At 43.7% G+C, this 17,834-nt stretch overlaps 1 protein-coding gene across 1 annotated transcript in view; it reads left to right on the forward strand.

Annotated features, from left to right (window-relative positions):
- The first annotated feature begins 4,396 nt into the window (after positions 1-4,396).
- Positions 4,397-17,834, forward strand: part of SKIC8 (SKI8 subunit of superkiller complex) — a 48,439-nt gene continuing 35,001 nt past the window's right edge. The window contains exons 1-2 of the mRNA XM_069758379.1: positions 4,397-4,535; positions 4,611-4,645. Coding sequence (XP_069614480.1) covers positions 4,634-4,645 — 12 coding nt within the window. The 5' untranslated portion in view covers positions 4,397-4,535; positions 4,611-4,633. The remainder of the gene's footprint in view (positions 4,536-4,610; positions 4,646-17,834) is intronic.

Below are 17,834 nucleotides of genomic sequence, written 5' to 3' on the forward strand. Positions count from 1 at the left end.
GGCGGTAGACACATTATGGTACTATCAGGTAGGACATAAATTTACATTGGTATCCGACCATGCCCCATTCGGATGAGAGAAACAAAGGGGAAAAATGCTAGGGTCACCCTTTGGTGCTTAGCCCTGCATGATTTCAACTTCTATGTAGAGCATAGAGAAGGGAAGCTCATAGTAATGCCGATGTCCTCTCGGGAATCCCTTGTCTGGTAGTAGAAAGAGCCAAGCCCCATGGCTTTAGGCAGAGGGGGAGGTATGTAGTGTGGCTAATGGTCACGTAGTCGATGGGAAGTATGTGTCGCAGAGATGGCTTGTCTCTGTAATGTAAGCCAGAGTATCTTCACTAGCATGAAAGCACTAAGAGATTTGTTTGTTGCCCCTGGGACCGGGTTGTAGGTAGCTGTGAGAGATGGGTGAGTCTAGCTACTCACATACCTCACCTCTGGGTGTGGTTAACAGCCTATATAATGGAGGCTGTTGTTTGGCACATGGTCTGTGTGGGTGGGAGAAGGCCTCCTGTGTTTGTTTGGCTCCAGATCGAGCCTGAATACTGGACACTACCCCAGCCTGTGTGCCCACAGACCTGGCAGAGCAGAGCCCTGCTATGGACATTTGTATTTTTCGTTTGCCTGATCAAAAGGCTGTTTGTTTTCTGTTTTTGCTTCTGGGTTTATGAAGTGATAAACCCATGAACTTTTAAAGGAACAAGCCTCCTCTTTTCCTCCCATTGCAGCCAAGTGAGTAAAACCCCTACAACATGTATAAAATCTCAGGATGGATTGGAGGAAGTCCGCTTCTTCTTGGGGACAAGGAAGTGAGAGCCAAATTTGTGAGTTGATTGAGAATATATGTTTACTGTACATTCACAATGTTTTTTTATTTAAGGACTATTTTTATGTACAGCAATGCTGCACTGTGATGGGTGTGTGTGGGGGCTGCATTATACTGTGGGGGGGGGCTGCATTATACTGTGTGGGGGCTAAATTATATTGTGTGTGGTCTGCATTATGCTGTGTGTGGGGGCAGCAGTATACGCTGAGGGGGCTGCATTATACTGTGTGTGTGGGGGGGCTGCATTATACTCTAAGTGGGATGCATTATTCTCTGAGGGGCTGAATTATACTCTGGGGGCTGCATTATGCTCTATGAAGGGGCTATATTATGCTCTGAGGGGAGCTGCAGTATACTCTGAGGGGACTGCATTATGCTCTATAAGGGGACTACATTATACTCTAAGAGGGGGATACATTATACTGTGTGTATGGGGCTGCATTATACTCTGAGGGAGGCTGCAGTATACACTCTGAGGGGGAATATAGTATACTTTATGAATTGGGCTGCAGTATACTCTATGAGGGGGGCTGTAGTATTGCCTGTGGGGCTGCAGTATACTGTCAAGGACCATAGTCAGTGCATTATACTATATGTAATATATGGGACCTGCATTATACTGTATCGAGGACTATCTGTCCCCATCATTATTCCTCAGCCGTTGTAAAGAGGCCGGGAAACAAGGTTGAAGGACTTCAATATTGTCGATCACACTCATTTTTAATGGCCTGAACTCAGCGCATGTAAATACAACAGAAATGTTTCTGTGTGATGGTGCAATATGTTAGAATTTGGGGCCTCACTTTAAACTTTTGCCCATGGCTCCGCTTTGTCTAAAACCAGCCTTGCTCATGATGTTTTCACCATTTGCCAAATTACAGAACATCAACTACAGTCTTTTATAGATCAATTAAATATAAAAAGGATTTAACATCAAGTTGATTTACTCCTTTAACAAAACAAAGGTGGACTTTCTGGTCATTAGGATTGAGACAGATTAAAGTTACTGACTGATATATGTCGAAAGCCATCACAGTAAATTCTCTTTTACTGCAGGATGACGCGGATCTGTTCCTCTGATTCAAAATTTGAATCACAATCGATGGATTTAAAAATGAGATTTCAAACCAGTGATTACAGCAGAATAGATGCATAACATACGGAGGTAAGGCTACATCCTCACAATGAGCTTCTGATCTTACAAATTTTCTGCACCATTTCTTTACCCAGTGAGAAAAATAGTTACTTAAACTTCGAAAAAAAAAAGCATCAGAAACTCATCATCGGAACATAGCCCTATAGAGCAAATATCTCTGCTCATGTGATGGACATGACATGATACCGTTCGTATGACCAGAATTTATCATTACTTGTCTCCTTCCTTGTGTGAGACCAGAATCTTTATTCTCACTTGAAGTAACTCCGAAGCCAATTGGACTGGGATTTTTTTACTGAAATAGTAACGTGTTTTTAGTGGTTATCATTGATAAAATGTTCTGTTTATATATCTTTTGTACCCCAAAGTGTTATTAATAAACTAGATGGTGGCCCGATTCTAACGCATCGGGTATTCTAGAATATGCATGTCCACGTAGCATATTGCCAAGCCACGTAGTATATTGCCCAGCCACGTAGTATATTGCACAGCCACGTACTATATTGCCCAGTGACGTAGTATATTGCACAGCCCACGTAGTACATTGCCCAGCCACGAAGTATTTTGCCCAGCCACGTAGTATATTACCCAGCCACGTAGTATATTGCCCAGCCACGTAGTATATTGCACAGCCCACAGAGTATATTGCCCAGCCACGTAGGCCCAGCCACGTAGTATATTGCCCAGTCACGTAGTATATTGCCCAGCCCACGTAGTATATTGCCCAGCCACGTAGTATATTGCCCAGCCACGTAGTATATTGCCCAGCCACGAAGTATATTGCCCAGCCACATAGTATATTGCCCAGCCACATGGTATATTGCCCAGCCACATAGTATATTGCCCAGCTACGTAGTATATTGCCCGGCCACGTAGTATATTTCCCAGCCACGTAGTATATTGCCCAGCCACGTAGTATATTGCCCAGCCACAAAGTATATTGCCCAGCCACATAGTATATTGCCCAGCCACATAGTATATTGCCCGGCCACATAGTATATTGCCCGGCCACGTAGTCTATTGCCCGGCCACGTAGTATATTGCCCAGCCACGTAGTATATTGCCCAGTCACGTAGTATATTGCCCAGCCACGTAGTATATTGCCCAGTCACGTAGCATATTGCCCAGCCACATAGTATATAGCAGAGCCACGTAGTATATTGCCCAGCACAGAGCCACGTAGTATATTGGCCAGCACAGAGCCACGTAGTATAGAGACTTTAAAAAAAATAAACATATACTCACCTATAGCCTGTTGAAGTCCTGCTATACTTACCATCCGCTGCCTTTCCCGCTCCTCGCCACGCTCCCTGGATCGCTCCATTGCAAGCGGCAGCTTGCGGTCCCAGGGCTGGTGTTAGCAGGACCTATGATGACGTCGCGGTCACATGACCATGGTCGCACACCAGCCCTGGGATGGGACCGGAAGCTGCCGCTTGCAATGGAGCAGTCCCGGGAGCGTGGCGAGGAGCGGCAAAGGCAGCGGAGGGTGAGTATAGCAGGTTTTTTTTTTTAAATTATTTTTAACATGACATATTTTTACTATTGATGCTGCCTAGGCAGCATCAATAGTAAATAGTTGGGGACACACAGAGTTAATAGCAGCGGTAACGGAGTGCGTTACACCGCGGGCCGTTACCGCTGCCATTAACCCTGTGTGAGCGGTGAGCTGAGGGGATTACGGAGCAGGCGCCAGGCAGTGAGTGCAGGGGAGTATGGGATGGACTAATCGGACTGTGCCCGTCGCTGATTGGTCGCGGCAGCCATGACAGGCAGTTGCCGAGACCAATCAGCAAACGAATAACCGTGACAGAAGGACAGACAGACGGAAGTGACCCTTAGACAATTATGTATATAGAAGATATCAGTTCCCCATCCAAAAAACAAGATCTCACCCGCCTCTATCGACACAAAAAAAAGTTACGGATCTGAGAGTATGGAGGCACAATCAAAATGTATTTAACTTCTGATTTTTATTTTTTTTAATTACAACTATACAAAAAAAAACCCCAACCCCTAATAGATAGCTTTGGTGTCGTCGTAATCACAGTGACCCGGAGACTCTCGTCAGCTAATATTCACCTCACAATGAACGCCATCGAAGCCCACAAGAGCAACTGCGGTTTCACGGCTGCAATGACAGCAAAATAGAAAAGTTATGGATTTTGGAAAAAAAGAAAGGCTAAAATGAAAAAATAAATAAATAAACAATTGCCCAGTTATGAAGAGGTTAAAGCAAAGAAATAATGCAGACACAGAGTAATAAATTCTACTCCTGCAGGACAGCACTGCCTCCTGACGTCATATTCACGCAGTGCGACTGCGTCAGTCTGCAGCTGACAGTAGGCGGAGAACAGAAGATGCAGCCACGCACATCCCCATCACCAGCCTCGAGCCACGCCCCTTCACAGTCACGTGATCTCCTGGAGTGGGGACATGTGATAGCGCTGTCTTTCCTCTAGCGCCCGGTAAGTTCTGTGGTGACGTCATCAATCAGCGACTTCTATGTCTTTCGGCGCTCGTGAGCTACTAATAGCAACGACAAATACAGGTAGAAGGAAAGCGGCGCTGAGGGCGCGGGAGAGCGGGTGTGGCGGGTAATAACCGGCCTCCTTGTGTCTTTCAGAGCATTTATTGTGACGCCTGGACATGAGCACGCAGGTAACGCTCCGCATACACCCGATATAGTGGGCTCAGCCGGACTATACAGCATAGAAATGATGTTATAAAGCTGCCCCCCACTGCTGCTCGCTGGGCACCACACAGGGACCACTGACCGTGACTGCTGTGCAGGGAGAATGGGGCATTTACATGATATTTCAATAATCACCTAAAGCTCTGAGTGTTTGACGGCAGAACATTGTGAATAACTCCTCTTTATGGATGCCAAACTCCCACCAGGGTTGCCAATATTATTCTAGTTGGCAACCCTGGTGGGAGTTTGGCATCCCCCATCAATGAATGTGATACATGGGAACGTAGCAGCAAACCAGCTTTATTCAGTGTGTGGTGGCCACTGTAGGACAGCTCTTGTTCCCACATTGAATGTTAATGACCTTTCTAGTTAAATGTCTGGACAACCCCTTTAATCCTGGGTTGAGATGACCGTATACATGAAAACAAAAAAGACACCTCTCACATCTGTAAATTGGGAACGATAATGATTCTATGTGCAGCTTATAGTGGATGCGTGCAAGAGCTAGCTGCTATGACTAACCTAATAATATAACCACTGGGTTATTATTGTATGATCTTAGTTGTGCACAGTGACGGAAGATACAGCTATGTGAACTAGGCCTCAGTGGCATTTTTAAGATCTGTGTTTTGATGCATATATGAGAATTGTTAAAGAAAAAAGTGGACGTTAAATGGAACCTGTCAAGGGCAGAAATGCTGTGTAGCTGCAGATACAACTGTAATCTGCAAGGGACGGACTAAACTGCATATTGGGATGATGGGATGATGGCAGCACATTTTACAAATGCAGCCCAGGAAATGACTTCTTGTAATATAGCAAGAAGGGAATTCAATGGAAATACTTAAATGAATCAGAACATCCACAGGGCTGGATTAAAGTTTAATAATAGAACCAGGGAAAAAAGATTGTAACTATATGGGATTATGTGTAGAATATCAGGTTACACACGCCTGGTGATATATCTCATCAACATCTCATAGGAATATGGGTATATCTATTGTTCTGTATGGGGATTATGGGTGAAATATCACAAATACACATGCCCAGGAACATACTTCATCTACTTCTGATAGGAATATGAGTATAATTATTGTTCTGTATGGGGATTATGGGTGAAATATCACAAATACACATGCCCAGGAACATATTTTATCATTATTTTAAGAACATATATATTTATCCCAAATAGTCATGCCCAGTACCACATTTGATGAATTTCCCATAATAACATGAATAGAATTATTCACCTCCATGGTAATTCAATGTGAAATATTATATTTACAGAGGCCAAATAATTTAGCAGCTTTGTTTGAAAAAATATCTTTAAAAACTTGTGGGCACCTAAGCTCCATAATAAATGAATACCTATATGTACATTTATATTACAGCGTCAAATAGGCTAAGTAATTTCCTTTTACAGCTTGGTAATTCTGCATTCAATAGCGCTGTAATAAGTCAGTATAGGCTGTTTATTGTCTCTATATGACGGATTTTCATTAATATAGCGATAACAGTTTGAATTATTAATTTGAAAATATCTGCATTGATTTCCTGGACTTATGCAGTGTTTATACGCTCAAAGATGCTGAAACAGGCCTGGAAAGACGGGTTTAACAAAGTTTTTGCTTTTTTTTTTTTTTTCTTCAAGATTGTGAAAACTGTCTGAAGCATTGACTTGAAAATAGCTTTTGTGCTTTATTGATATATTTTGTGGTTGGACGTCAAGGTTGCTGAAATAAGTAAATAAAGGCTGATTTAAGAGACTTTTAACTGCTTATCTTCAGTACTGAAAAAAAGGCTTAAAGCTGACCTGTCATCACATTCAATGCCACCAAGCCGCAGCTATGGTGGCATAGCTGACAGGTCCAGCAGTGTGGACAGCCCTCTATCCGCCTCCCTGGTGCCGCCGCACTAAAATATTACACTTTATTCCTCTCGACGGGCACCACTGGAAGCATGAAGTGTCTGTATCAGTCCGATGGAGTGTGAACAAATCTGCGCTATCTACAATGCACTGCGTCATCAGTTGCTGGGCAGGAATTTTTTTACTGCCCAGCGACTGATGACGCGGCACAGCGCAGGGCTCAAGCACTGATTGGTTCACACTCCAAAACACCAACAGGACCACTTCTTGATTCCCGTTACGCACGCCAAGGGGGCAATAAAGTTTAGTATTTCAATGAGGAGGCACCCAGGGAGGTGGACAAAGGTCTCTCCACACAGCTGGACCTGTCAACTATGCCACCATAGCTGCGGCTTGGTGGCATTGAATGTGATGACAGGTCCTCTTTAAAGCGTCGAGTTGAAAATAGCCTGTGTTTTCCTTGTGAAATTTAATACTTAGCTGCTCAATCGTGCATAGCGTGTGCTGTCAACCAACAAACACCTTACCCCACTAATTTCACATAAAATGTAATGTGATATGATCATCAGATGTGGATGATTATATTATTGATTATTATCAATATTCATTTATATGGGGATTATGATTTGGATAACATGGCTACAAATCCCAACTCCCATATTTATCCTTTACCTGATAAAAATATCCAGTAGAGTCTCTTTTATCCAAGCTAAACGGGAGCAGAGGGTGCTTGGATTTGTGAAAAACTGGGATAACTCAAACAACTGAATAAAAGGCCCCCCTTTGTATCCTGCTGTCCCGCTTTGGGTCTTCCTGTCCCTCTTGTATCCTTCTGTCCCTCTGAGTATTCTCCTTTTGTGTCATCCTACCTCTCTTTTATGTTCTACTGTCCGCTTTTGTCCATTTTTTGTGTCTAAAAGGGGAGCCCTGGGCAGCCGCCTGGATGCTTGGATAAAGCAGTAAATTGGCTGGCAAAGTGCTGTACAGCCATGGCCAAAAGTATTGAGAATGAGACAAATAGTAATTTTTCCAAAGTTTACTGCTTCATTTTTTCTAATGGCAATTTGCATATACTCCTGAATGTCAGAGTGATCAGCTTAACAGCAATTACTGTACTTGCAAAGTCAATATTTGCCCAGAAAATGAACTTTAAACCCCAAAACACATTTCAACATCATTGCAGTCCTGCCTTAAAAGGAGCAGCTAACATCGTTTTAGTGATTGATCCATTAACACAGGTGTGGGTGTTGATGAGGACAGGGCTGGCGATCAATCAGTCATGATAAAGTAAGAATGACATCACTGGACACTTTAAAAGGAGGCTGGTGCTTGGTATCATTGTTTCTCTTCAGTTAACCATGGTTATCTCTAAAGAAACACGTGCAGCCATCATTGCACTGCACAAAAATTGCCTAACAGGGAAGAGTATTGCAGCTACAAAGATTGCACCTCAGTCAACAATCTATCGCATCATCAAGAACTTTAAGGAGAGAGCTTCCATTGTTGTCAAAAAGGCTCCAGGGTGCCCAAGAAAGACCAGCAAGCGCCAGGACCGTATCTTAAAACTGTTTCAGCTGCGGGATCGGACTACCAGCAGTGCCGAGCTTGCTCAGGAATGGCAGCAGGCTGGTGTGAGTGCTTCTGCACGCACTGTGAGGCGGAGACTCTTTGAGCAAGGCCTGGTTTCAAGGAGGGCAACAAAGAAGCCACTTCTCTCCAGAAAAAACATCAGGGACCGACTGATATTCCGACTGATATTCTGCAAAAGGTACAGGGAGTGGACTGCTGAGGACTGGGGCAAAGTCATTTTCTCTGATGAATCCCCTTTTCCTGTTTTGGACATCTGGAAAACAGCTTATTCAGAGAAGAAGAGATGAGCGATACCACCAGTCTTGTCTCATGCCAACTATAAAGCATCCTGAAACCATTCATGTGTGGGGTTGCTTCTCAGCCAAGGGAATCGGTTCACTCACAGTCTTGCCTAAAAACACAGCCATGAATAAAGAATGGTACCAGAATGTCCTCCAAGAGCAACTTCTCCCAACCGTCCAAGAGCAGTTTGGCGCCCAACAATGCCTTTTCCAGCATGATGGAGCACCTTGCCATAAAGCAAAGGTGATAACTAAATGGCTCATGGAACAAAACAGAGATTTTGGGTCCGTGGCCTGGAAACTCCCCAGATCTTAATCCCATTGAGAACTTGTGATCAATCATCAAGAGACGGGTAGACAAACAATAACCAACAAATTCTGGCAAAATGCATGCAGTGATTATGCAAGAATGGACTGCTATCAGTCAGGATTTGGTCCAGAAGTTTATTGAGAGCATGCCAGGGAGAATTGCAGAGGTCTTGAAGAAGAAGGGTCAACACTGCAAATATTGACTTGCTGCATTAACTCATTCTAACTGTTAATATAACCTATTGGTACTCATAATATGATTGCAATTATATTTCTGTATGTGATATAAACATCAGACAAACACTAATAAAAACCAGAGGGCAGCAGATCATGTGAAAATATAATTTTGGTGTCATTCTCAAAAATTTTGGCCATGACTGTATACGTTACCCTCATCTTTTTCCCACAGCCACACACACAAAAAAAAAAAAACTGCCCTGTATAGCGGGGAACAATATGAAAGTTTCCATTCCCATTCAAGTGAACCTGGATGGAAAACAGGCACATAAGATTCAATTATGCCTTGCCTACTGACGAAGAAGCAATACCGAGTCCTATATCAGACATGTGAACGTAAGCAGGATCATTTATTGTTCCATGAAAGCTATTTTGTTGGATTTGTTATGATGGCCTTCGTATTAACCTAGAGACCAGTATACACTAAAATACATGTTCCATTACCAAATATTTTTGTTAAGATAAAACCTATTATTTTATTAAAAGTTATTTAAAAAAATTCTGTATATCTCCATTAAAAGTTATTGATGTCAACAAACCTAAGTAACCAATAAAATCCTGCAAAAGATCCAACATCCTATAAAGAACAATGTATTGATAATAATATAGGTATATAAGCAAGAAGTATGGTGCAAGACTGCTCATCTCTATGACATGGCCGGCCTAATAAGGAGGTGGGAACACTGGGTCAAAGACCTATGATGCCAGGGCTCACATCTCCCAGGGGTGGGAGAAGTCAATGGACATGTAATCCTGTCAGATGCAAATAGGTTACAGGATCTGTATATCCATAGCATTCTGACCATAACCCCATATAGAATAATAAATATACCCATATTCTTACCGGAAGTTAATGAAATGTTTCATCATATTTTACCAATAATCAACATATAAAACAATAATTGTACACATACGTGTTCTTACCAGGAATTGATCGAATATGACACTGGGCATGTGTATTCATGATATATCACCTATAATACCCACAAAGAACCATTATACCCATATTCCTATCAGAAGTAGATGAAGTATGTTCCTGGGCATGTGTATTTGTGATATTTCACCCATAATCCCCATACAGAACAATAGATATACTCATATTCCTATCAGAAGTAGATGAAGTATGTTCCTGGGCATGTGTATTTGTGATATTTCACCCATAATCCCCATACAGAACAATAGATATACTCATATTCCTATCAGAAGTAGATGAAGTATGTTCCTGGGCATGTGTATTTGTGATATTTCACCCATAATCCCCATACAGAACAATAGATATACTCATATTCCTATCAGAAGTAGATGAAGTATGTTCCTGGGCATGTGTATTTGTGATATGTCACCCATAATCCCCATACAGAACAATAATTATACTCATATTCCTATCAGAAGTAGATGAAATATGTTCCTGGGCATGTGTATTTGTGATATTTCACCCATAATCCCCATACAGAACAATAATTATACCCATATTCCTATCAGAAGTAGATGAAGTATGTTCCTGGGCATGTGTATTTGTGATATTTCACCCATAATCCCCATACAGAACAATAGATATACTCATATTCCTATCAGAAGTAGATGAAGTATGTTCCTGGGCATGTGTATTTGTGATATTTCACCCATAATCCCCATACAGAACAATAGATATACCCATATTCCTATCAGAAGTAGATGAAGTATGTTCCTGGGCATGTGTATTGGTGATATTTCACCCATAATCCCCATACAGAACAATAGATATACTCATATTCCTATCAGAAGTAGATGAAGTATGTTCCTGGGCATGTGTATTTGTGATATGTCACCCATAATCCCCATACAGAACAATAATTATACTCATATTCCTATCAGAAGTAGATGAAGTATGTTCCTGGGCATGTGTATTTGTGATATTTCACCCATAATCCCCATACAGAACAATAATTATACCCATATTCCTATCAGAAGTAGATGAAGTATGTTCCTGGGCATGTGTATTGGTGATATTTCACCCATAATCCCCATACAGAACAATAGATATACCCATATTCCTATCAGAAGTAGATGAAGTATGTTCCTGGGCATGTGTATTTGTGATATGTCACCCATAATCCCTATACAGAACAATAATTATACCCATATTCCTATCAGAAGTAGATGAAGTATGTTCCTGGGCATGTGTATTTGTGATATTTCACCCATAATCCCCATACAGAACAATAGATATACTCATATTCCTATCAGAAGTAGATGAAGTATGTTCCTGGGCATGTGTATTTGTGATATTTCACCCATAATCCCCATACAGAACAATAATTATACCCATATTCCTATCAGAAGTAGATGAAGTATGTTCCTGGGCATGTGTATTTGTGATATTTCACCCATAATCCCCATACAGAACAATAGATATACCCATATTCCTATGAGATGTTGATGAGATATATCACCAGGCGTGTGTAACCCAATATTCTACACATAATCCCATATAGTTACAATCTTTTTTCCCTGGTTCTATTATTAATCTTTAATCCAGCCCTGTGGATGTTCTGATTCATTTAAAGGGAACCTGTCACCCCGTTTTTTGAGATTGAGCTATAAATACTGTTAAATAGGGCCTGCGCTGTGTGTTCCTATAGTGTATGTAGTGTACCCCGATTCCCCACCTATGCTGAGAAATAACTTACCAAAGTCGCCGTTTTCGCCTGTCAATCAGGCTGGTCAGGTCGGGAGGGCGTGGTGACATCGCTGGTTCTTCCTCAGCTTTACGTTAGTGGCGTAGTGGTGAACAAGCAGCGCGCGATCTGCGCTGTAATCCCTTGCATCGGTGGGGGCGGCCATCTTCCTGGGGCCGCGCGTGCGCAGATCGAGTGCTCTGCTGCACGGGGCTTCAGGAAAATGGCCGCGGGATGCCACGCGTGCGCATTAGAGATCGCGGCGGCCATTTTCCCAAAGCCGAGTTTGCATCTCGGCTTTGGGAAAATGGCCGCCGCGATCTCTAATGCGCACGCGCGGCATCCCGCGGCCATTTTCCTGAAGCCCCGTGCAGCAGAGCACTCGATCTGCGCACGCGCGGCCCCAGGAAGATGGCCGCCCCCACCGATGCAAGGGATTACAGCGCAGATCGCGCGCTGCTTGTTCGCCACTACGCCACCAACGTAAAGCTGAGGAAGAACCAGCGATGTCACCACGCCCTCCCGACCTGACCAGCCTGATTGACAGGCGAAAACGGCGACTTTGGTAAGTTATTTCTCAGCATAGGTGGGGAATCGGGGTACACTACATACACTATAGGAACACACAGCGCAGGCCCTATTTAACAGTATTTATAGCTCAATCTCAAAAAACGGGGTGACAGGTTCCCTTTAAGTATTTCCATTGAATTCCCTTCTTGCTATATTACAAGAAGTCATTTCCTGGGCTGCATTTGTAAAATGTGCTGCCATCTAGTGGTGGAGTCTAGTATTGCAGCCCATCATCCCATCATCCCAATATGCAGTTTAGTCCGTCCCATCTGCAAGTAAATAGCAGTTAAAACATGTCTTGAAAGCAACAGGAACAGCGCCTAGAGGAAAAGTATAATGGAAACACGTCACCACTTGTGCATTTTTTCACCCACTCCTGGTTTTAGCTTAGGCTATGTGCCCACGCTGCGTTTTTTATGCGTTTCTGCCACGTTTTTTGCCTGCAGGGGAAACGCATAAAAAACACTTAAAAACCACATTCCCATGCAATCCTATGGGATTCTGCAGTTTCTGTGCCCATGCTGCAGAATAGCATAGTGGTAAAATCTGCAGCCTGTGCATTATTTCTGCGGAATCGCAGCGATTCCGCAGCCAGAGGATTGCATTGAAACGCTCACTTTACACATGTGGCTATGCCCATCGTGCGTAAAGTGAGCGCTTCATGTGCGGATGGTACCCGGGTCTGGAGGAGAGGAGACTCTCCTCCAGGCCCTTGGGATCAATATTTCTGTAAAAAAATTAAAAAATAGGGATATACTTACCATCTGATGGCCCCCGGAGTCTTCCTGCCTCTCAGCAGTGCACACGGTGGCTTCCGTTCCCAGGGATGCATTGCGCGAACCACCTGGGATGACGTCACGCAACCGTGACGTCACAAAGGTCCTTCGCACAAAGCATCCCTGGGAACGGAACGTGCTGCATAGGCAGCATCAATAGTAAAAAAGTTGGTCACACTTGTCAAGCACTATGCTTGACAAGTGTGAGCAACCTGTCAATCACTTTTCCAAGCGATGCTTGTGTTTTGCGGGAAAATGCATGTGAATTCCGCATGCGTTTTACCCGCGGCAGAGAGTTGCGGAAATGCTGCGGACATTTTCGCAGCATTTCTGCATTGAGGGCACATAGCCTTAGGCCGGGATCACACAGGTTAATATGGACGAGTGCTAAGAGATAAAAAATTGCATAGCACTCGGACCAATGTTAATCTATGGTGCAGCTCCCATCATCTCATCCGTATTACACTTGCGAGTGAAATCGCAGCATGCTGCGATTGTCCGCGTATCTCAGCTGAGAAACGCCAATGCAAGTCTATGGGTGCGAGAAAAAATCGCACAGCACACGGACCATCAGTGTGACTTGCGAGAAATTCTCAGACATTGGGCAGGTGACAGGAAAGGCTCAGCCATTATTTGCTCATTTTGCAAGTGTGTGAGAAAATCTCACCATACGGATGACACACGGATACTTTTTTGAGAAAAAAACGCATCCTGGCATTGCACACGGATGAGATACGGATCACCATACGGAGAATATTTGTGCGATTCTCGGCAGACAAAATCAGACAAATTTTTTTTTATACATTGTGTGTGACTCCAGCCTTAGAGTGAGGATCATCAATAGAGCAGCAAAGGATTGAGGATGGGTAAATATCACACTGATGCAGTTCCTGACCTAGATGGGCATTGAGTTTTGTTCAAAACTGTGGTGAGCATCTATTTCCTCCTACCTATGGATGCTGCCTTTTTATGATTATTAAACAGCATCATAGTGAGATGAAAGTACACAGCCATAGAGCTGAAGGAAAGTTGATTGATAAAAAATGAACACATTAGGCACCAGTAATTTCGCTGTCCTGTATTTCCACAACGGAATGGAGTTTATAATGAAATATAAATGTACAATTTATGAGCAAAAATAGAATTATTCTTACCGTTAATTCGGTTTCTAGGAACCTTCCACGACGGCATACGGAGGTTGCCTCTTTGCCCTAATGGGGAACAGGAAAAGGAGAGGTTAAAAGGCCCTCCCACCTCCCTCTCACCAGTGACTTATAACTGAAAACCATAGCACCGGTTTACCTTGAATCCCAGATTTTAATTCAGGAGTATATAAGGAGGGAACTAGCGCCGTCGTGGAAGGTTCCTAGAAACCGAATTAACGGTAAGAATAATTCTATTTTCTCTAGTCACCTTCCACGACGGCATACGGAGGAATACCAACTAATTTTGGCGCTAGGGAGGGACAACGGCCTGGAGTACTTTCCGGCCGAAGACTAAATCCTTGTTGGACATTACGTTTAGTCTGTAATGTCTGGAGAAAGTATGCAACGAAGACCACGTGGCTGCCCTGTATATTTGCTCTGTTGATGCACCTGCTCCTTCTGCCCAAGAGACTGCGGTTGATCTAGTCGAATGAGCCTTGATTCCCACTGGAGGAGTTTTATCTTGAGCGAGATATGCTTCTGCTATCGCTTTCTTTATCCAGTTGGCAATAGTGCTTTTTGCTACTTTCTTTCCTTTATTTTGTCCTGATGGATGGACAAACAGATTCTGGTCAATTCTGTAAGAGCTGGTCTGCTCTAGGTAAAATAATACAATGCGTCTCACATCCAGAGTATGAAATTTCTCTTCTTTTGGATTTGTTGGATTCTGGCAAAAAGGTAAAATGATTTCCTGAGAGCGGTGGAAATCTGATATAACCTTTGGAAGAAAGGAGGGGTCAAGGCGCAGTATTATAGAGTCATCTCGGATAGACAAGTATGGTTCTCTTATTGAGAGAGCCTGTAGTTCTCCTACCCTCCTTGCTGAGGTAATGGCCACTAGAAAAATTGTTTTATAAATCAGATTTTTCTGCGAGCAGGAGGATAATGGTTCAAAGGGTGCACCTGTAAGTCCTTGTAATACCAGATTCAGGTCCCATAAAGGTACTGTTATTTGTTTTTTAGGATTCATCCTAGAGGCTGATATCATGAACCTCTTAATCCAGCGATGATTTGCCAGATCCTGGTCAAATATTGAGTGCAGAAACTTGGACTTTTAGGGTGCTCGGCCTGAGGCCTATTTCTAGGCCTTTTTGCAAAAAATCTAGAATTTGCGACAGATTCGGATTAAGGGGATCCGGTACTTCGGGAAGACAAAAGGATGAGAATTTCTTCCAGATTTTATTATATATAGCAATGGTCACCGGTTTCCTTGATTTTTGAAGTGTGGAAACCACTGCTTCTGATAGTCCTTTGGCTCTCAACACCTGGGCTTCAGTAGCCATGCCGCCAGATTCCATTTGTGGACGTCTAGGAGATGTATTGGTCCTTGAGAAAGAAGGTTTTCTTCCATCGGAAACTGGAATGGCCCATCCACCTGTAAATTCATAATCAGGTTGTACCAACTCCTCTTTGGCCACAATGGGGCTACCAATATAGTTGGTGTTCGTTCTTCCCGAACCTTCTGCAAGACTTTTGCCAATATCGGAATTGGTGGAAACGCATAGGCCAGTTGAAAATTCCATTCCTGGGCCAATGCATCCACTCCTCTGGAGCCGTCTCTGGGGTTTAGGGAGAAGAAGGCTTCGACTTTCGCATTTTGCCGGGATGCAAAGAGGTCGATTTCTGGAAGACCCCATTTGTTCACCAGCATCTCGAAACTTTGGTTGTTCAAACACCATTCTCCAGGATGTATGTCTTGACGGCTTAGATAATCCGCCTGAGTTTTGGATGAGCCTTTCAGGTGAACTGCCGTCAGGGATCACAGATGTCTTTCTGCCCAGGAACATATTCTGGCAGATATGTTCTTCAGGTTGTTGTTGTTTTTTGAACTGCCCTGATGTCTGATGTGAGCCACTGTGGTCACATTGTCTGAATATATTCGGACATGATATCCCTTGATAAGATGACCCCCCATCAGAAGGGCTTCCTCTACAGCTTTTAGCTCTCTGTAGTTGGATGATTTCTTGCTCGTCGATTGGTCCCAGAGCCCTTGGAAAGGGGTGCGATTTATCATGGCCCCCCAGCCTCTTTTGCTGGCATCTGTTGTGACCGTAGTCAGAGGAACCTGAGTCCAACTGACTCCTTTTTGTAAATTTTTCAGAGTCATCCACCACGCCAGAGAGGCCTTGACACGGCCCGGTGTGTACAGTCTCCTGTTCAAAGAACTGGGCTGACCATTCCAATTCTGTAGGATATGTGCCTGAAGAATCCTGGAATGGGCTTGGGCCCAGGGTACCGATTGGATGCAAGCGGTCATCGATCCTAGCAGAGACATGCCTTCTCTGATTGTAGGGGATCTGGTGTCTCTGAACATCTTGACTTTTGATAGTAGAGTCAGACGATGTTCCAATGGGAGGAAGGACATTTGTCTTGCAGAGTCCAGAAGAACTCCCAGGAATTTCCTGCATTTGGAGGGTCGTAGGTGAGATTTTTCTAAATTCGGCACCCATCCCAGAGATGTCAGAATATCGAGTGTCTTTGATACATGAGACTCCAGAGATTGTTTGGTGGGAGCCACTAACAAAAGGTCGTCTAGGTATGGCACTATACAGACGCCTTGCCTCCAGATGAAGGAGACTACTTCCCCCATTACTTTGGAAAAAACTCTTGGAGCAGAGGAGATCCCAAACGGAAGGACGTTGAACTGATAGAGCACTATCAGACGTCCCTTCTGCACTGCAAACTTGAGGTACTGGCGATGTCTCTGATGAATGGGGATGTGAAAGTATGCATCTTTCAAATCGATAGTGGCCATGTAGGAGTGCGGGCTTATCAAGGGAATCGCATTTTTCACTGATTCCATCTTGAATTTTCGGTATTTGACATGCCGGTTGAGGCCCTTCAGATTTATAATAATACGGGACTCGCCCGATGGTTTGGGAACCAGAAATAGACGAGAGTAGTGTCCCCGATCCCTCTCTGATTCCGGAACCTGGGATATCACATTTGACCTCTTTAGGTTCTTGAGACCTGACTCTAGAGTGGACTGGTCTTTCCCGGAGGGAAGGGAGGTGATTTTTAGACCCCGTGGGGGAGAGGAAATGAGTTCTATTAGAAGACCCTCTTCGATGACTTTGAGGACCCAGGAACAATTGGTGATTTTTTTTGCCACTGGAGTATAAATTCTGAGAGTCCCCCGTCCCCCCCCCCCCCCACCGGGTCGAAATCACCGCTTCTCTTGTTGAGACTGCTGCTGCTGTTGCTGAGGGATAAGGATGTTTCTCCTGCCTCCCTTCGGGTAACTCCACCTCCCAGACTTGCCTTTCCCTCTCTGAGAGGTTTGGCCCTGAAAGGGACGAAAAAACTTCTTTTTGGGAGTTTTTTGCTCTGGGAGGGCTTTCTTTTTATCGGTTGCCTTCTCCAAGATGTCATCCAGGGAAGGCCCGAAGACATAGTTACCTTTAAATGGTATGGCGCATAATTTGGCCTTGGAGGTGATATCACCAGACCACATTTTTAACCAAAGCGCCCTTCTAGCCGAATTGGTCTGTACTAATGACCTGGCAGCAATTCTGATGGATTCCATAGAAGAGTCTGCTAGGAAACCCGTGGCTCTAAGGAGACTGGGTAGCGATTCCAACAATTCAGCTCTAGAATGTACCCTGGGATATGTGGGATTCTAGTTCACCTAACCAACGAAAAAGTGCTCTAGCCACGCAGGTT

Source organism: Ranitomeya imitator, chromosome 3 (assembly GCF_032444005.1).
Source record: "Ranitomeya imitator isolate aRanImi1 chromosome 3, aRanImi1.pri, whole genome shotgun sequence".
In the NCBI taxonomy this organism is placed as follows: Eukaryota; Metazoa; Chordata; class Amphibia; order Anura; family Dendrobatidae; genus Ranitomeya; species Ranitomeya imitator.